This window comes from Sus scrofa, chromosome 9, assembly GCF_000003025.6.
Source record: "Sus scrofa isolate TJ Tabasco breed Duroc chromosome 9, Sscrofa11.1, whole genome shotgun sequence".
Classification (NCBI taxonomy): Eukaryota; Metazoa; Chordata; class Mammalia; order Artiodactyla; family Suidae; genus Sus; species Sus scrofa.
Genome location: NC_010451.4, coordinates 125,825,846 through 125,847,425, shown reverse-complemented (window position 1 = coordinate 125,847,425; position 21,580 = coordinate 125,825,846). Strand labels below are relative to the sequence as shown.

Genomic DNA, 21,580 nt, shown 5'->3' with positions numbered 1-21,580 from the left:
CAGGTCTTATTCTTCTACTAGGTTTTAAGCAACTTAGCAAGAAGTTTCATTTCTGAGAGGTACGAAGAAATAAAGCTCTGAGCATGTCTTCCAGGGGGGAAGGCAAGGCAGGCAGATTTGCTGTAAATTTAGAGAGCGCAATCCGATGCCTTTTTCATGAGAGAGTTGGGAGGAGGAAGGAGAGAGCCTTAGATCTGTTTTGCCTTTCATAAAAAATATATCAGCGTTTCGGAGTCCAAGATTCAGAGTCAGTATTTTCCTGGATGAAGAACTTGATAATTTTTCTTCCTAGGAAACTGACATATTTAACTGAGTTTCCTTTCTAGACTAGTAGATACAGAAATGCGCTTTTTCGATTCTTGCCCAATGTTTTGGCAGAACTTGTAATCAGTATGCCAAGAGGCCTCATAGGCTACGGGGGTAAAATTCCTCTCTCCCTTAGCAGGCTTATGGGCGAGTCTGGCTAAGAGCAAACAAGTCTCAAAGAGATTGGGAGGAGGACAAAGCTACTCCTCAAGGTGGGATGGCATCAAATGGGGACCAAAAGGCCAGTGGGTGGGGTGGGCAGGTGCCATCATCCCTGGGCCTGCTTCTGGGGGCTGTCAGGTTGCAGGCGCGGCTGCTTCGGACCCTGGGTGACCCCTAACATGGAGGTGGAGCAGGCTGGCCCCAGCACAGAGGACTGAAGAACCGGGGCTACTTCTCAGAGCGTCAGAGCCCGGACTCAGACCCTGGGCGCTGCAGACCTGGGAGAGACCTGTCTCTTAGCAGGCCGCTGGGTGTCCGCCCCTGTATCTGAGGGCTGACCTAGTTTTGTGTCTCCAGCCTTTGTACCCTCTTTGTCCCTAAACAGACCGCAACACCACCCCATGCTCCAGCCCGGGGCTAGAAGGCATCACTGAGGTGAAAGCCTCTTTTGAGGTTCTCGGCCAGAAACAAACACACATTCAATTATGACAGCAGTACTCTGTGATCCTGAACCTCCGCCAAGCAAAAGAAAGCCACGCACAGACGGCTGAACTCTGACAATTCCACAGCTCAGGGCACATAAGGCGTGTAATCCAGCTGTAAATCCTGTCGACAGTCCGCCCCACCCACTGGCCGCTAAGCAGCTGGATTCTGAACGGCACCCGGGCCTCAGCCACCCCGCCGACCCTCTCTGTCCTCAAGGCTTCTCAGTCTGTTTCGCATCATCCTTTTTCTTGCTCAGGCACCAGCCACTCCCCTCCCTCCCTCCTTCTGTCTCCCTGAGTCCTCTGAGATAAGAGCCAGCAGAAGCACTCGCCTCTAGATGATTCTTTCATTGTATCTGAGACAATCTGCTTAATGGTCAGATATGGGAGGGGGGGAGAGAAGAGAAGGCATAATGTTTTTGCATTAGACCTTTTCAGAAGGCATTAAAAAAATAAAGTACCAACACAGATCACTTGACAAATTTATGATTAAAACCAACAAATGGAAAACAGACAGTTTTCAGTGTTGCTAACATAATTAAGCATTTCATGCCAACCCGCTCAGCCACCCTATTTCTCAGATCTATTTCTAGATGTACCAGATGTGTCTGCAGATGAAATCAAATTTTTTTTTGCATATCAAAGAGGTAGCCAGTGTAAAACCAGGGGAACAGAACTCCTGGTGACAAGCCACTGGGTCCCAGGCACAATACCTTGGGTTTCAGGAAACACTCATAAAGCCAGATTCCCAAGGGATGCATGGTTCAGGGTACATGTGTACCATGTCACAATGTTACACGTGACCCTAAGAAAAAGACATGAGCAGCTTTCATCTCAGCATAGAAGGGGGTGGTAATTTTCGGGGAAGACATAATTATCTCGGACACCGAGTAGGAGAGTCAGATGGAAGACGTTTAGTGTCTGCTTCATTCTTGCTCCATAAGAACAAGGGATCTCGGGAGAAGGTCATCCTTGGAACAGGGAACAAGTCCCTGGGTGGACGAGTCTGAGGTGGGGCTTAGCAGGTCGTTTACAGCGAGGAGAACTATTTCAGGCGCTTGGCCAAAAACCATACAAAGGGAGGGAACTGAAAACCCCAGGCGACTCGACTCTCCCAGCATTTTTCTGCTTGAAGCAGGATAAAAAGCCTGAAATTTTGGCTGCATCTCTATTTATGTAACAACTACAGCTGCTCCCCAAAATAGCTGCTGCTGCTGGCAGAAAGAGGGAAGGGCTTCTGTTGCTGACATCGAGTCCATTTTCTCTAGGGCTGGGCTGGATTTCCTTGCTCCTGCTTTCGGTGTAACGGGGTCTAAACGGAGCTAAGGAATCGCACCCTGAACACATCGGCGGGTGCCATCAGCTAGTGGATGGATTTTTAGGCGGCGGCGGCGCATCCTCTTGGTGAGACCACGTGAGGCTTAGGCTAGTGGCAGGTGACCTCCGGACTGTCCAGAGCGGGGGAACCACCCACTGCGGGGCGGGGGGGGGGGTGCGTGCGGCGGATGGGCAGACCCTTCGCGTTCAACGACCCCGCCAGGGGAGACAGACGTGGCGCTCCTCCTGGATCTTTGTGGGATAAACCCACAAAGTGCCCGGCCGGCTGGCGGGACCACGGACAGGACGCCCTCGTGGAAGTAACCCAGAGAACCCTCGTCAAAGCTATCGCTCGTGTTAAAAAAATACAAAAGTTATTTTCTCCTTTGGATGGCTATTTACTCGTGACAGCATTTGTTAAAAATATTACTTCTATCTTTGAGAAGAGGTCATCCTCTTCATAGAATATGGAAAAATAAACTCTACGGAACCCGTGGTTCACGGTCCCCACGGCTGCCGGGGGCTTTGGCTTTCGCGTCTCCGCGTGTCACCGCCAGCGTCACCGTTCTGCGTGCTCCCGTCGGAAGAGGCTTTTCGCGGCACCATCCGGTGCCCCAAGCAAGAGAGAAGAGGCGGCAAGGCTCCCGTCACGTGGTGAAGGGGGAAGGGGCGGAATTAGGAAGCAGGGCGGTTCATCTGCTAACGAAATGAAAGGGGACGGGGTGGCTTCGGGCCCTCCTACAAAGCCGGGGGACATCCCCCCCATCTCCTCTGACCACTGACAGCACTGCGCACGCTTGCAGGATTGTAAACGGATGGCAGGGAGCCATCTAGGTGGGTTACCGGTGTCACTGCTACGGAAGGCTCGTCTTCTGCACCCAGGATCATCGTAAAACACTGCGCTGGATGAACGGGAGAAGACAAGGATGCATAAAAACAGTACAATGTTTATTTCCTTAGAAAAAAAAAGTGGGCAAGAAGGATTCGAAATGATTGCGGTCACACTTCCATCTGCATCTGAGCAAAACTGATGTTGCAAGCGTGACCTTTGAGTAGGAGACCCAGGACATGAAACAACCTGCCGCTCGCTCCTGTGTCACCTCCGGGAGTCATGTCACCACATGCTTTTAATCGATAATAGCGTCTCTATTTCTTCTTAGCAGAGAAACAAGGCTTTGCCATAGCAACCATCCCATCTCCAAAGCGCGACACTGCCAGGGAGAAGCAAGGCTTTGGGCTGCTCAGGGGAGGCAGGGAGGAAGGAGAGAGGGGAAGAGGCGCTTGTGTTGGGAGTGGAACCGGTCTAGAACAGAAGCTGGATATCTGAGTTCCCCACTACCTCCTCTTATAGAAAATAGGCTGGAGAGCATCTGTAAAACCAACAGTATCTTTAAGGTGAAACTGCAGAGTTTTGCTGCAGACCTGGACATTGAGAGAAGTGAAAAGTTGCAACAAGTTTTAACTAGCAGCAACAAAGAAAGTTCGAGAACAGTTTTTTGTTTTTTGTTTTTTTTTTTTAGCAATATTCCTTTGCAAGTTCATTAAGAAACACTGTAATTTAATGGGGCATACGATATGAAACGATCTTCTTTTGCTATAGTGCTGTTCGCTGAAGAGAACCGACCTTTGCAAAGATTTCAACTGGGGTGTAACCTATTTACACAGTAGTAGCTCCCGGTTTAAGTGGTAGAATTGGTGCTATGTGATATCCTCTTCTTCGGAACAGTAATCTCGACCCTTAAGGGGAAAAGAAAAGAATAAGATGTGAGTGAGAAATCCAAAGCAGAGCTTGAGACAGTTCCTGGCCATCAGTTTTCTCTCAGCATGTCTCTCCCTACAGCAGAAGCCAGGCTCCATCCGTGACAACTGCGCACCAGATAAGTCATAAACACGTGTCGGCTGATTTATAAACTCTACCGATATACCTCAAGGCACGGAAGTTTGACCCAGCCCCCAGTAACCCTGATTTTGTATTGGTAGGAATTTATATTATACTCAGCACATAGAAGACTCAGCCTTTCACCAAGTAAGTACCAAATGGATGTTGCAGTCAGGGGACCAATTTGTCATGAACGAGAGAAAGGGGACTGAAGCATGAACAAGCCTCTTTCTACTGGGGCCAGGGCTGCTCACATTCCACAGCGACGCTTCCATGTCTGGAACACAGACTTTTACAGCGGAGGATGATAGAACTACGGGTGTCTTAGTTTTCCTCCCCTTGAAACTACAACAGGGATTGTAAAAACGAACCAGGAGTTCTCTTGTGACACAGTGGGTTAAGGTTCTGGCATTGTCACTGCAGCAGCTTGGGTCACTGCTGTGGCAGGGGTTCAGTTCTGGCCTGGGAACTTTTGCATGCTGTGGGCGCCGCCCAAAACAAATCAAAAACAATACAAACAAGCAAACGAGGATTCGATGAATGTGTCTAGAATATCTAGGCGTATGTTTGGTATATGCAAGAGGCACAAGGCAGGCGCAAAATGCTTTTAATGCATTTCCTAACAAAACAGGTTACTTGAAGTCTTAAGAACTGTATCCAGTCAGTACTTGTGAATGTGTTTTATCCTCGCCAGCAGGTTATACATTCTACGAAGGCATGTTTAGGTCTGGGATCTAAGCTCCCTATCTGACGCTGCTGGGCTGTCCTGGTCAAAGCAATCCCGCGCAGAGAGTACCGGACTAAAAGTCCCCAGCCTGTCTGCGTCACAATGTCACATATGAGGGCTTCGTATAAAGTCACGTATTCAGACTATTTATGTCCTTTGATCTTGTTCGTTTAAAATACACACTACATGTTTTAACTTGGGGGAGTGGAGGGAGAAAACAGAATTTTCTAAATAACTGGGACTTATCCCTAAAATATCTAAGGCATAAAAAAAAATAATTTTTCATAAACCTCTTTCTCAAATATGTCACATGTTTCTTTGTCACAGTATCTGATACTGGAAGTAGCTCACATTCTCTTAATATTTAAGCGCCATCATAATGAAAGACTGTGCCGCCCTCCTGGGTGGTCATCCTGGCTCTGTGGCTTATTAGCTCTGAGATCTTGATCCAGTTACTTCTCTGAGACTGTTTCCCCATCTGTAAAACCACGGTAACAACAGTATCTATCTTCATGGTGGCTGAAGATTAAGCAAGTTAATAACAGTAGAGTGATTAAACAGTGCCTAAAAATACAACGTAGTTTTATACATGTTGTATGTGTGTGCACCTATGTGCACATGTGTTTGATAAATTAACAAATGCTGCCACACAATGAAGTCTTCAGGGCCTGCAAAAGCCTGAGGGTGGCCCGTTCCTAGGCTAACTGACCCCAGGCTGCTTGTTCTCTTTGAATGATTCACTAATTAGCAGATTTTGGATTCTTCTCCTATCACATGGCCAACTCTCACCCCTGCTCGTTGCAGAGTGTCTGAGCCCCGTGTCATCTCCAGGCCTGTTTTCCTTCCTGCATAAAACATCTCCTGGGCACAGAGGCTGGATGATCAATCTCCCTGACAAGAGGAGTGTGCACTCAGAAGTCATCCCCATTGACACCTGCCTGGTGACACTGCCCAAGCAGATGCCATCCCTTGCCTTGGCCCAGACCCATCAGGGCACACTCCCTGAGTCACACGATGGAGAGCTAGGAAGGACCACTTCATGGACCCTGACCCCTGGGAGTTCAGTCTCCGTGGTGGGAAACAGGACACAGCCAAACCTACCAGGAACACATCACAGGATGCTCTTCATGTATCCTTAATGCATGGGGCTCAGACAGGTTGGAGCCCCATGTGCTCGAGCAAAGCTGCTCTGGCAGACACCCAAGTGTCGTCCCTTCATCTGCCTCAATCAAAGCAAAGGCCCAACCGGCCAGTGTGGGGTTCAGAGGGTACCTCACCTGTGAACGGATGATGGATGTCTGGGTGAACAGGGGAGGTGGGTGGGCTCAGGGAGGGTTCACGGAGGCCTTATTAGGAGAGAAAAGAGGACTTTTCCTGTGTTTATGTGGACACACATGCTGTTGTGGGATGCTGAGCAAGTCATCGGGCTTTGGTTTCCCGGGGATAATCATGGACTCTGTCTCTCAGGGTTGTGATCAGGACAAGTGGGAAAAATACAGTGTCTGGCAGGTGGTCAGTAAATATTAGCTGCTGCCATGACTATTGCTGCTATCAAACCTGTGCTTGTTCAGGCCCTGGCAGGAGAATGGGGACGCCTGCCTTACGTCCGTCGGCTAAATGAGACCTGTTCTCACCAACTGTAATCTGCCAGGTGTCAGGGAGCCCTTCTTCCCACGTTAGCCTTGCACCCCAGAGAGGCCGGAGCCCCATGTGCTTGAATAAAGCTGCTGTGGCAGACACCTAAGTGTCATCTCTTCTTCTGCCTCAATCAAAGCAAAGGCCCAACTGGCCCATGTGGGGTTCAGAGGGTACCTCATCCCCAAGGAAGACTTGGATGCGATGACAGACAGACACACACACGAACTGGTGTGCTCACTGATAAAGCAGTGTCTCCACTCTGTAAACGAGTCACAGGATTATGCAGAGGGAGCATTTCAGACCCTCCGTGTTTACTATTGCCATAAGAAAGGGCCCTCTTTTGAGGGCTGAGCGGGGAAAGAGGTTATTATGCAATTATATGAAATCGTGTGTGTGGAACTTCTGAAAAGTGAAAAGCACTATGGAATTTAAAGAAGCTATCACTCAAGAGAAAAAAAAGAAAGGGCTCCCCTCTGAGGGTCAACTCTCCGTAACCCCCCTATAAACTGTGACTTCCATTTCCCAAGCATCTGCGCCTCTGAAATTATTATAATTACCCAGAAGGAGAAAGAAAACTGCATCAGCGAGTTCACTGGTCATTCACACCAGCCCTGCAGAGCAGGAGCGGCTCCCTGTCCCTTGCAAGGAAAACTTGAAGAAGCCCAGACCACAGGGCCAATCCTGTGCCTCTTTTTTCATGACTCCAATAAGCTGATAACGAAATTCAAATCCAAATCAGTTTCATTTTTGCCATGATCACCCATCAGCAGCTCTGAGAACCAAATATTTTATGAACAGAACACTTGGAAATCAAAAACATGCAGAGCAAGAGCTCCAATTTGACCCCGTCGTTTTGAGGAGGGGGAGCCTGAGAAAACTGTTGTTGGAGCAGCCCCCTCTCACAGCATCACAGCCCCCCTCCCCCGACTCCCCATCCTGCACATGCTCACTGGCCCTGCCAGCCAAGGTAGGGAGCTTGCTTCTGTAACACGACGGCACGCCTCATTTATTTTTGAAGAATTGGGCTAAAAAGAGAATCTTAAAACTTTCAGCTGTCAGAAGGTGGAAAGTGGGAGTGAGCAGGTTTGGGAGACACAGCAATTCTCTTAGCCCAAGCATGCCCTGTCCCCCAGAGGGCTCCAAACGGACGTTGGTGTTGAGATGCTCTATGCCCTCGGAATCAGGCACTGTTTGACACAATCCCACCTTGTGCCAAGGACACACTGAGAGCTACAGAGAGTCAGGTCCCCCACGAGACACCCACAAGCTGGAAGAACAGAAATGCACGAGGATGCCGACAAGGGTTGTCTGAAGAACCACAGGGGCATCTGGCACAGATGCAGAAAACCCAAGGAGCTCTGGTCCATCACATTTCCCTGACCACACCCCCACCCACTCTGCAGAGCCTCCACTTCCTCTTCAACTGTCTGTATTATTTTCTTGAAAACTTGAAGTTTATGTCAACTCACACATTTCCAAGGTTCTAGGACAGGGATTTTTTGTTTGTTGAAATGTCTAAGGCTAAGAATGAGAGATATTGAAGTGTAGCCAAAAAGGGATGTTGTCCTAATGAAACATCCTAGTTTGTTTGTTTATTTATTTTTGTACTTGTAGGGCCGCACCCATGGCATATGGAGGTTCCCAGGCTAGGGGTCTAATCGGAGGTGTAGCCACTGGCCTACACCACAGCCACAGCAACGTCAGATCTGAGCCGCGTCTGCGACCTACACCAATGCCAGATCCTGAAGCCACTGAGCAAGGCCAGAGATTGACCCTGCAACCTCATGGTTCCTAGTCGGGTTTGTTTCCACTGCTCCACGATGGAACTCCAAATTCTCCTAGTTTAAAAAGGAGCAGCTCCAAGAGTGACTTCAGCTAAAGGTATTATTCCTCCAAAGTGCCTAACGGTACTTTTGCTGCTCAAGTTTAAGGAGGCAAATAGTCTAGGGCTGGCCGTCCATTCCAGATGTGAGTTTGTTTGTACCTTTCCGTAGAGGCGCGTGCATTTGGACCAAGGTGGACACCCCGAGCATAGAGCAGTCAGCTCTGAACGGATTATTTCCCTAATGGAGTAGCTAGAACAGGATGAAAGCTTCCGAAATGACGCATCACTCATTCATATCCAGGCCCTCCAATGAGCCTGCACCCCAGCGTCTGCGTGCTCATTCTTCTTCCTCCTTCCTGGCTGGTCCCTCCTGCCCACAGCCTTCGCCACCCCGACCCATAAATCCTCATTTCCTAGACCCCTCATCAAAGGTCATCTCACGGTCTTCCCTGAACTCCTTGCATACCACAGCACTTCTTACTCTGCTTCATTTTCATTCATATTGCTTATCATTACCTGATGTTATTAATACATTAATCCATTTTTTCACTGGCTCTAAACATTCAGTGGGCAGAAACCATTTTATGCCCTGCTGCATCCCCAGAACTTAATCTCGTTTTGGCAAACATATTAGGTGCTCAAAAAACATGTGTTGAATAAATGAAGGGAGGAACATATCTAGAGAGCTCTGAAAGTTTGGAGTTGGAAGAGGACCTAAAGGTCTTCCTGACTTAGCATCCAGTGTAGACCAGACCCCCACTGATGGCATTACAGACGGGACGCCTCCTCTCGCCAACTCGGATATGTCAGACATTTTTCCAAGCTGCCCAGGAAACTGTTCAACAGCTGAGCCCAAACCCTGCCTCTCTGTAACGCCCACACAATGACGTAGTCTGGGCCTCTGCAACCAGAGCGTAGGTCTTCCCAGCCGAATAGCATCCTTTGGTCCATGATCTGTGAACATTTCCATCTAGGTCTCCCTCACTTGTGTATGTGTGTCAGTTTTCTCTTGTTCTTTTTAAAATGGGCCCATCAAAAAAAAAAAAAAAAAAATCACCAGCACAGGGAGTTCCCATTGTAGCTCAGCGGTAATGAACCCAACTAGCCTCCATGAGGACGTGGGTTCAATCCCTGGCCTCGCTCAGAGGGTTAAGGATCTGGCATTGCTATGAGCTATAGTGTAGGCCACAGATACAGCTTGGATCCTGTGTTGCTGAGGCTGTGGCAGAGGCTGGCAGCTGCAGCTCTGATTCAACCCCTATCCTGGGAGCTCCCATGTGCCATGGGTACGGCCCTAAAATGCAAAAAAAAAAAAAAAAAAAAAAATCACCAGCACAGAATAAGATATCCAAGTAATATGGCCTAAAATACATAAGAATCACCAGAAATGGCAGATTCCAAGAGATCTGATGTGCTAAATCTTAATATATTAAATACAGCATAAAACTGAACTTCTGACAAAGCTCTGGAAAGGAAAATAACTCAGCCTCAAAGGCATAGAAAAATACTACAAAGAAAAATAAAAAGATGAACATATTTGATCATGTAAAAATGAACCTTTGCAGGAAGTCCCCTGATGGCTCAGTGGGTTAAGGATCTGGCATTGTCACTGCTATGGCTCAGGTCACTGCTGTGGCATGGGTTTTATCCCTGGCCTGGGAACTTCTGTATGCCATAGGTGTAGCCAAAAACAAACAAACAAACAAAACAAAACAAAAAGCAAACCCAAACAAAACAAGAAAAAATTGCATATCAAAAAAGAGAATAAATAAAAACAAAAGGCAAACTTGAGAAAAAAATACCCTCAGCATACAATGTGCTACATTCATTATATGAGAAGCTTATACCAATAAACAAAAAATGCAAAGAAAGAGGATGTCAATAAAAGGGAAGGGCACAAAGTGAAAATCCAGTCTGAACAAAATCAAGTCAGCAAATACACAGACAGAAAAATGGCCTGCTTCAGTAATTAAAAAACACAAAGTAACACAATTAGATATATATATATTTTTTTGTCTTTTGTTGTTGTTGTTATTGTTGTTGTTGTTGTTGCTATTTCTTGGGCCGCTCCCACGGCATATGGAGGTTCCCAGGCTAGGGGTTGAATTGGAGCTGTAGCCACCGGCCTACGCCAGAGCCACAGCAACGCGGGATCCGAGCCGCGTCTGCAACCTACACCACAGCTCACGGCAACGCCGGATCGTTAACCCACCGAGCAAGGGCAGGGACCGAACCCGCAACCTCATGGTTCCTAGTCAGATTCGTTAACCACTGCGCCACGACGGGAACTCCCCCACAATTAGATATTATTTAAAAAGAGCAACGCCCAATGCTTGGCCGTGTACAATGAAACGCAACTCTCATAAACTGCTGGCTGCATTATACAATGGTATGGCTGCTTTGAGGAGTAATTTGGTAACAGGTATTATTGGTCATGAAAGGGTTCATACCTTCATTATAAGAAGCACAGAGACCAACACCAGTGATAAGCCCCCAAATATATGCCTTAAAAAACAGAAGCTTTGGTTCTCTGGGGCTGGAGGTGGGAAAGGGGACTGGCTCTAAGCAGGGAGGAGGGATCTTACTGAGGTGATGGAAATATTCTGAAATTGAAGCCTGGTGAGTGTCACAGTTTGGTAAATTTACTAAAAACCACTGAATTGTACATATAAAATAAGTACATTTTATATGTAAACTATTCTTTCAGAAAGCTCTTAAAAGTGTATATAGGAGTTCCCGTCGTGGTGCAGCAGAAATGAATCCGACTAGGAACCATGAAGTTGCGGGTTCCACCCCTGGCCTTGCTCAGTGGGTTAAGGATCCGGCACTGCCATGAGCTGTGGTGTAGGTCGCAGACGCGGCTTGGATCTGGCGTTTGCTGTGGCTCTGGTGTAGGACAGGGGCTACAGCTCCGATTCGACCCCTAGACTGGGAACCTCCACATGCCACGGGTGCGGCCTTAAAAAAAGTACCAAAGACAAAAACAAACAAACAAACAAACAAGTGTACATAGAAATATTTTCATCATGGCATTTTTGTTAGGCATGAGAAAAGGCAATTTAACATCGCAAAGAAAGAATGGTTAAGATACACACACACAAAACACAGGCCCGGTCATCCGTTGCCTTCTGAACGGGCAGACCCTGCTCGTACAGCATGGCATGTCCACGGCTGTTGTTTTCTTCGCTCAAACACCTCCCTCCCCAGCCTTCTGCCATTAGCCTTAGGATCTTGTTCCAGCACCAATATTTCCAGGGAAAGCACTAGTGAGGAAGGTGTCTTCCCCTCCTCGTGGTCCTTCCATCCTACCACTGTGTCTTAAGAGTATTTTTAGCCAAAATGTTTGCTTCCCTCGCTCTAGGGGGCAGAACATGTCTCTCACTCATCTCTGTCTCCTTGACACTTAATGGAATTCATGTGTGGTCCATAGAAGCTTGACTTAACGAGGCTTATTTCCATGTGGAGGCAGGTGGTGTTATACTCATCATAAAGCTGGCTCTTGCTCGTTGACTGACAAATGAAGACTTCCTCCTCCTCTCCTGCTCCTCTCTGGATGACACTGGGAAGCTCTGTAGGTTTTTGGCCTGAGGTTTTTGGGCTGTGCATTATAATTTTTTTTTTTTTAAATGGCTGTACCTATGGCACATGAAACAGTTCGAGTCCTCCTGGGCTAGGAGTCGAACTGGAGATATAGCTGAGGCCTATGCCACAGCCACAGCAACACCAGATCTGAGCTGCATCTGCCACCTGTGCTGGAGCTTTGGCAATTCTGGATCCTTACCCCACTGAGCAAGGCCAGGGATCGAACCTGCATCTTCCTAGAGACAACATTGGGTCCTTAACCTGCTGAGCCACAACGGGAACACCAGCCTGTGCATTATTTTGATTCTCCTACCTCCTGTCCACTCCCTTTACATGATTCATCTTTCTCTTCTTTCTTCTTAACTGTGGGCTTCCTGAGTCCCAGCGTCTTGACTTAGTTATGTCTCTTTGGCAGCCTTCTGCCTTGTGCTTTGGGCCAGGCTGTCTTCCTGGGCACCGAAAGGCATCTTGACTAATGGAACACAACGGCCTCAACTGTACTTTGGTGCAGACGTGTGATAGGCCATCCTGCTTCTCTGCTCACCTCACACATCCCCCCCTCCCCAAACTTTTCTTCATGCACCACTGTCCAGCAGCAACGTCCGCTCTAAATTTCTGTGGGAATCTGGACACTGAGGCTCTGTCCTTGAACCAGGAATATAGGGGCAGGAGGGCTGCATTCCACAGCTTGAGTGTCTGTGAAGGACCAGCCAGAATCCAGAACAAAGGGGCTGAGGAGGAGGCGGGAAAAGGGTGGAGGAGTGACAGGAAGGACACCGCCAGGGGCTGCTGTCTGGTCCTCCTCCTGCAGGGCTGCGGGCCTCCACCCCTCCTCGGGGCTTCCATCGGGGACTGTTTCTGCAGCATTTTCGTTTACAGCACAACAACAATTTATAACAAGTGTTGAGGCAATGCTGAAGCAAAGCAAAAATAATTAGCAGCACTGTTCCAGTCTCCTCCCCCGGCTTATTTCATTAGAAAAATCGATCGAGGCATTAATGGCCGTGTCTGTCTCTAATGAGCTTTATTCTAATTAGACTCGCGCATTATCATTTCGGTTGGAAAAAGGTCTCGTTTGTAATGAGCGGTAGGAGTGTGACAGCCTCTGACTGTTTCTTTGACCATATATAGGAATGATCCCCACGATAACAGCGACGAGAATCCCAGTACATTGGCCTTTTCATTTCCAAGAGAGAATGCATTAACTAAACAGCTTTAAAACCCCCATGAAGTGTTTATTGTACCCGGATCCTCATTCTACTGACAAGGAGAAGGATGCTTTGGAAGCTTTAACGGACTGATTTCTCAAGCGTTGGCTGATGTTGGCACTCAGCTGACTTTAATGATGCTCCTTTTCCCCACAAGGAGGAGAGCAGGAGAGAGGGCAGAGAAAAGCAGGGATGGAGAACACAGGCTGCCCAAGTCTCGGGGCCATACTGAAATGATGTCCTAGAGCAGGGGTTGGAGACTGCGAAGGGCCACACTGTAAATATTTCAGGCTTTGCATTTCAAAGGGTCCCTTACTGCACCTCAGCTCTGGCCATAAGCACGAAGGCAGCCATAGACGAAGGTAAAAGAACGAGCCTGGGAGTTCCCGTCGTGGCGCAGTGGTTAACGAATCCGACTAGGAACCATGAGGTTGCGGGTTCGGTCCCTGCCCTTGCTCAGTGGGTTAACGATCCGGCGTTGCCGTGAGCTGTGGTGTAGGTTGCAGACGCGGCTCGGATCCCGCGTTGCTGTGGCTCTGGCGTAGGCCGGTGGCTACAGCTCCGATTAGACCCCTAGCCTGGGAACCTCCATATGCCGCGGGAGCGGCCCAAGAAATAGCAACAACAACAAAAAGACAAAAGACAAAAAAAAAAAAAAAAAAAAAGAACGCCATTGTGTTCTAAGACACTTTATCTGTGGACCCTGAAATTGGAATTTCATGTATTTTTTTCTTTTACATGTCAGAAAATAGTATTCTGATTTTTGTTTCCTCTGACAATTTCAAACATGTAGAAACCGTTTTTGTCCGGTGGGCTAGATTTGGCTGGCGGGCTGCAGTTTGCCCATTTTTGTCTCAGAAAATAGAATTACCATCCGTGGGTTCAGAGGCTAACACAGTCAAGGCTTTGGCCCTCTTCCTAAGCACTCACACAGCAGCGATGGTTTCCATCTTGACAGACAGTTCTCTCAAGACGGGACCAGGGTTCTTCTCTAAAAGGTCATTTTATAAAATTGTTCTTATTTTATAAACAAGAGAACCATCAATCGAAATCAAAATTAAACATGTTTCTTACAACGCTGTCTTTCCAATAAATCAGGAAGTTTTCAAGTTTCATTTGAATCTCTGTCCATGTGTATGTCATTTTTAAACAGCTTTAATCCTATGATAGACACAATTTAATTTTCTTTTCTTCATTTCACATTATCTTATAAAAATTTTCCTTATTGTTTTTTAATCCTTATAATGATAAATAGATACACTATACATTTTTGTGGAATTCTCTGCTGAAGATTTCCAGGCCACTGATAGTCTTAATTCAAAGAGATGTCTTAGTCTAGTCTCAGGCATAAGAATTAAGATTTAAATACCACATCCTCATCCCTAAACCAGAAGAACCCACTTGGTGGAATGGGGGGGTCTCCTCTAGGATTCACTTCCTCTAGGACATGAGGCCTCATAGGTCTTCCCTAAGATTCACGTCCTTCAAGACAAGGGCTTTAGCAAGTCTGGGATTTCAAACCATATGCCTCGTCCAGACAAACTTTTTTTTTTTTTTTTTTGCTCTTTAGGGCTGCACCCATGGCATATGGAAGTTCCCAGGCTAGGGGTCTAATCGGAGCTACAACTGCTGACCTATGCCACAGCCACAGCAACGTGGGATTTGAGCTGCATCTTCGACCTATACCACAGCTCACAGCAACGCTGGATCCCCGACCCACTGAGCGAGGCCAGGGCTCGAACCTGCATCCTCATGGCTACTAGGCGGATTGGTTCCCCCTGAACCACAACAGGAACTCCCAGACAAACTCTTTAGAGCTCTTTGTTCTGAATTAATTGCTTATATCCTAGAATTTATATTAAACATGGCTGGAGGCTGGGGAGAGTAAGCACACGCCTTTTTTCCTTACTGTTTTTAACTGAAAACAGGAGTCAATTGAGATTTAGCTTTCTTGCTGGATTAGAGACCCCAGCAGGTGCTCCTTATCCCCTACCTTCCCGCCCCAGAGGCCCTAGAGATGGTGACCGACCTACCCAGTCACAGGTGGAGAACTCTGGGTGTGCCCCTCTAAGGGCTCCAAGGGCTGGCTGATCAGAGAGGAGAGTGAGGAAAGTCGACTCCTTTCCTTGCTCCCCACACAGAGGATCTGTGTTCGCTGGATCACAGTGCTCCCCTTCCCTTTCCTATCTCTGCTTTCAGAAGGGGAAGCAGGTGCATTTGGCCAGTAAGAGGATGACCACCCTTGATGGGCGACCCCTGCCCGGAGAAGGTAGAGAACAGCAAACTCACCAGTGTGAAACAAAATTCTTATTTTACGGCAAGACAAGGAAAATTTAAACATCAAAAAACCCCTCTACCCCTTGGCTTCTTCTCTCCCTTCCACTGTGCCTTGTGTGTCTGCATTAGGCATCGACCACACCTTCCCCATTGGCAGTAACACCTGCTCAGTCATGAAGAACAACGTTCTCGTCGCACCAACAACTCCGCAAGAGATACCATTCCCTTCTTGGTCCTGTAAGGGGTCACATGACCACCCCTTTGTACGTGCAGATTTGGATGGTATAAACTGTCAGCAATACGTCATTGGAGGTACAGCCCTCTGTCTCAAAACACTTTGACTTCTAACAGGAGGAATAGTTCTTTGAACTTTCTGAGGGGCTATTCCTGGATTATAGCTTTCAATTTGGCTTGAATAAAAATTTCCATTTCTTTTTCAATTGACTAGTTATTTTTTTCATCAACAGCAGATATGAGGGAGAGAAGGTCCAGGGGGCAGTGAGGTGTGGGTGGGCCCAAGTTTGGGTAGAAGAGGTCTGTTTGGCTCCCTCCTCTTCCAGGACATGGATAAGGCAGCCAAGCTGCCACCCCCAAAGAGAAAGAAAAGCAGGGTCCATGGGACTTCATCACAGATCCTGAGGTTTCCACTGGCTTGACCAACCCAACAAGTTTCCCGGGAATTAACACTTTATGAGGATGACAACTGAGGGAGGCCCAGGGGACACAGGAGAGGCTGGGCAAGCAGACTGAGTGAATTTGTGGGGACTGTTTAGCCAAAAATTTATGATGCTCTTATTAAATTAAGGGTTGCCAATAAGAACAGCAAGAAACATAGGTCAGCAGAGGTCAAACCCATCTCTGGCCATGACTATCAGAGCCCTTGGAAACAGGAGCAATTTCAAATGAAACAGACATAGTAGCACAGCTTGGTGCCTGTATGTTAGTGCTTCCTATGCACATATAAATACATGCCATTTATCAATGTATCATACAAAACATACCACACTGATGTGTGCGTGTGTGTGTGTGTTGTGCCTGGTTTATAGCTGGTGCTTAATAAATATTTGTTGAATGTCCACCTATAAACACATACGGTATTTATTTATTTATTTAGTCTTTTTTTTTGTCTTTAGAGGGCTGCACCCATGGCATATGGAGGTTCCCAGGCTAGGGGTCGAATTGGAGCTACAGCTGCCGGCCTACACCACAGCCACAGCGACTCAGGATCCAAGCCACATCTGTGACCTACACCACAGCTCACGGCAATGCCAGATCCTTAACCCACTGAGCAAGGCCAGGGATTGAACCAGCATCCTCATGGTTCCTAGTCGGATTCATTTCAGCTGTACCCTGACGGGAACTCCAATACATGGTATTTTAAAATCTGTATGGTATCATACAAATTTTATCATTCTGCTTATTCCTCATTCATTTCATAATATGATTTGAGATCTATAATTGTGGAGATACACACACACACACACACACACACACACACACCCCTGGATCTTTTAACTGCTGCATTATATTGTACTGTAGGAATATAAAGGTTTTTATTTATTCATTTCTCTAGTGGTAGTCACTTAAATTGCTTCCCGATTTTTAAGATTTGTTGTCCTTGAACATAGCAGGCGGCAGTGAACTTTACTGCACACATGTAAAAGAATTTCAAGGATACAGTCCCATAAGCTAAATGGATGGGTTTTACTGGCTTGCATTAATAGTACTTCTTTATATATTCTGGCTATAGATCCTTTTATGTTCTAAGTACTGCAAATATAGTCCAAACTAGTTCACTGGAAGCTCTGTATTTGGGAATTACGAGACTCATTCACAAGATGGATAATGACCCATGATGCTCACCTGACTCCCTGTGTCTGTTTTAAACTTGTTAAGAACCCCAAAGGGAGGCAGAATATGATTAAACGTGTCCAAACCTGCAGCAATCAATTCTGAGAATATGCGTTTAAAGTATTTAGCACCCCTCTTTTGACTATATTTAGAAACACGGGATGAAAAAGAGGGCAATCTAGAAGTGTCTGTTCCAAGAATGCGAATCTTTAAGAATTCTCCACAGAATTTCCATGAGAGGAATAAGTATTCCACAAATAACAAGCTATCTCCGAGTAAAAGAATTCAAGAAATACATAATGTGCTTCATAATTCCTTCCCAACTGGTAGAAATGAGCAAGTCTCATTCTTTGCTAGGGAAGATTTTGTTCAGGGGGAGTTTAAAAAGTTGGGGGTAAAGTCTTGGATAAGCTGCTCTCTGGAGTTTCTCCCAACTCAAAACCTGACGCTTCTGGATTAGAAGCTCCCTAAAAGCAAGGACGTGATTTCTTTCTTCCTCATGGTGCATCTCCAAGACCCAGCTCACTTCTGGGTCCAGAGAACACATCCCAGTTAAACTTATTAAATGAATCCAAGAAGTCTGTCTCGTCATTTTAATGATCTTGTTGGGGATCCTCTTTGCAAACTTTTTGTTGCTATTACCAGCATTTTGAGACTGGTATTACTGAATATTGTAAAAGCAGGTTTTTTTTTTTTTTTTTTTTTTTTTTTTGTCTTTTTGTTGCTATTTCTTGGGCCGCTCCCGAGGCATATGGAGGTTCCCAGGCTAGGGGTGGAATCGGAGCTGTAGCCACCGGCCTACGCCAGAGCCACAGCAACGCGGGATCCGAGCCGCGTCTGCAACCTACACCACAGCTCACGGCAACGCCGGATCGTTAACCCACTGAGCAAGGGCAGGGACCGAACCCGCAACCTCCTGGTTCCTAGTCGGATTCGTTAACCACTGCGCCACGACGGGAACTCCTAAAAGCAGGTTTTAAGAAACCCACAAGAGGGAATTCTCTTGTGGTGCAGCGGATTAAGGATCCTGCATTGTCACTTCATCAGCTTGGGTCGCTGCTGTGACAAGGGTTTGATGCCATGGGCCAAAGATACCCACAAGAATTAAAACAGAACGAACCTTCCAAATAGGAAAAAATATAGAGATTCAGTTGTATCCAGTCCGCTGACTCACAGACTCATTCTGTGATCACAGCTCAAAAGCTGGCCCAGGTTATTTAATGGCTCAACACATGTTCGCACAAACCTAATTCCTTCACATGTTTATACCACAAAGGAGGGAGGCGGGAAATAGCCTACTGTAGTGCTCTAGCCACAAGGAGACATCTATACCGCAGAAGGCACCTGCCCAAGCAAGATTCAAGCTGATAAATTCTGCACTTCCAGTTTCAGTCACAGCCCCCCCACCCCACCCCCCGCAATCTTTCCTCTACAAACGGCCTCTACGATACGGACACAGGCAACTTCAGCCAAAATAAAACTACCCATCCCAGAGCACGTACGACTCTGTTATAGACTCTACGGGAATGTTCTTTAATTTCCCAGACAAGTCAGTTTTATTCACCAGATTTTCCGGTGAGGAAGTGGAGGATGAGAAGGGTTAAACAGTTAGCCTGGGGTCACACAGCTACTACTGAAGGGGGTTCTCAGACTTGGCCGGGGTTTGACGTGCAGTCTCTTTCACCCACTCTGTGCTGCTCTCTTCTCGACCTTCCTCAATTCCCTTCCTTGGGCCGCACCTGCCACACTGCTCTTTCTTAAGAGTGCCTCCTCTCCGGCTGAGGCCTCTGCTGGGGGTCTGCCAGACCTCACCCCCTCCTCGGCGTGCTCTGGCCTCTGCTAAGTCCCGTGCTCTTACCTGCATCACTACTCAGTCGACAAGCTGATAAACTTAATAAATCCTCTGTCTGTCCCAGGCACTGTGCTAGGTTCCAAGGCAACAAAGACAAACAAAACCCAAGTTTTATCCTTAGGGAAACACCTGTGAAATGCTTCCGGTCCTTTCAGAGATTCTTTTTTTTTTAAAATTTTTATTTTTTATAGGGCCGTGCCCATGGCATATGGAGGTTCCCAGGCTAGGGGCTGAATTGGAGCTACAGCTGCTGGCCTACGCCACAGCCACAGCAACACAGGATCCCAGCCACATCTGCGCCTACACCACAGCTCACGGCAACGCCAGATTCTGGACCCACTGAGCGAGGCCAGGGATTGAACCCGTCCTCGTGGATACTAGATGGCTTCATTAACTGCTGAGCTGAGATGGGAACTCGCTTTTAGAGAGTCTTAAATAATACAGCAGCAGTTACAGAGGTTGGCACCATCTGCCCCCGGGGTCTTTTCCTTAGGGCTAAAGCAGTGGCCTTGGCTGCTCAACTCAAAGAGAGGAAAAGCCATGGGGAGGAAGGGAAGCAGCCCAGGGAGATGACAGGTAGGTGAAGCTGCCAAATTGGAACAAGTCAAGAAAACAACACAGGTCAGCATCACTGTCTCTCTGCCGAGGGGCACTGTGGGCTGCTCTCCCTCACCTCAGTACCGTGTGCATGGCAAAATGACACAATGTCCCACGCTGCTGTTCAGAGCAGAGCACTGTCAGCTTCACCACATTCATTAAAATGGCATGGTTTTTATTTGTATTCATGTGCTCCATTGTCCTGGAGCCTGAACCCATCTCCTTTGCTAACCCCTAAGGAGCCAGGCTGATAGAACCCCAAGCATTCTGTGAGAATCAAGCCCTCCGGAAAAAAAAGGAAGTGGGCTGAGACTGGGTGTGCTGCACTTCTTTTAGCCTTGCTGCCTGCTTTATTTTCCTCGGCTGCCTCGCCTATGCCCAGTAGCTAGTGGGGATGCTGGAGATCACTGGGATCTGAGACGCACGGGGTGTGCATGCACTTCGCTGCGGTTCTTGCACCACTGTCACCATCGTGGCTCTCACAGGTCATCTGCATAAAGCCATGCAGTACGGAGAGGAAAAGAAAACAAACAAACGAAAAACCCAGAACAGGGCTGAGTCATATCCTTACCCTTGCAATTACAGCGTTAATTTGGCCAATGAATGAGGCAAGGTACACACAGGAGAGGGAGCAGGCAAGGCGGGGGATGAAGGGGAAAGAGACACAAGGAAGGCTCTGCTTACTGGCAAGATCAAAGCCATATACTGTGTTTCCCATGGAGCAAGGAACTGTCGGATGGATGACAGCGGCAGCCCAGCCCATTTCCAAAATACATGTGCCAGTAAGAGCATCTCTCTGCCAATGCTGAAGGCCGATGTTACTGAAAGTGACAAGCTAGTAGGACTTTCTCTCCACATGCGGGGCAGGCCAGCTGACGTTCTTCAGGATCTGATACAACAGTCCTACGCTTCTCCTCACTATGGGCACTGAGGAGGCCTTTAAACACACCACCAGAAAGTAAAACCTATCATCACCTGCAGGTGCCAAACATTATTTTGCTTCTACAGCAGCTCTGAGGTTAAGCAGTCTGCTACAGGAATGGTTTATATATAGAACCAAAACCATGGTTCATAATTACACACAAGTCACTCTCTTCACCAGAAGAAAAGCAAACCCATGATCTCTGACACACGGGTTCATGACACAGTTGAGACTGATCTGACATAGCATTAAGCAAAAGAGACCTTGAATTAAGTTTATAAACGCAGACTTACCATGGTCTTTCTCACCAACTCGGTTGGTTCTGGGGCCAAGGATATCAGACCACTTCAGGTACCCAAACATTTTCCAAGTGTAAGTGATTTTGCACTAGGGGTAGAGGTCTACAGATAAACATCTTTTAAAATCAGCTGACTTTGGGAGTTCCCATTGTGGTGCAGTGGTTAACGAACCCGACTAGGAACCGTGAGGTTGCGGGTTTGATCCCTAGCCTTGCTCAGTGGGTTAAGGATCCGTCATTGCCATGACCCGTGGTGTAGGTTGCAAATGAGGCTCGGATCCTGCATTGCTGTGGCTGTGGTGTAGGCCAGCGGCTACAGCTCTGATTGGACCCCTAGCCTGGGAACCTCCATATGCTGCGGGTGTGGCCCTAGAAAAGACAAAAAAAAAAAAAAAAGAAAGAAATAATATCAGCTGACTGTAAATCTGTACACTGCTCTTTCTCAGACACTTCTTCAAAATGTCACATTGTATAATTCTAGTCAGAATTATACAATTTCAGAGGCGGAGTCTCAAAATCATAGCGGAATATGCAAGGTGTGGCAGGCAGGCTGATGTGTCCCCTCAGGGAGTGAAATACTTTGAGCTATTTTCAAAGAAGAGAAAGATGAGGAGAGGTAAGAAGGAAGGGGAATGGGTGTTCTTGGAGTTACCT

General features: G+C 47.2%; 1 protein-coding gene across 3 annotated transcripts in view; it reads right to left on the bottom strand.

Moving 5' to 3' along the window:
- The window catches only part of C9H1orf21 (chromosome 9 C1orf21 homolog), a 232,921-nt gene continuing 212,764 nt past the window's right edge, over nucleotides 1,424–21,580 (bottom strand). For all 3 annotated transcript variants that reach the window (XM_003482739.3, XM_021063814.1, XM_021063815.1), the window contains exon 6: nucleotides 1,424–4,007. In XM_003482739.3, coding sequence (XP_003482787.1) covers nucleotides 3,969–4,007 — 39 coding nt within the window. In that variant the 3' untranslated portion in view covers nucleotides 1,424–3,968. The remainder of the gene's footprint in view (nucleotides 4,008–21,580) is intronic.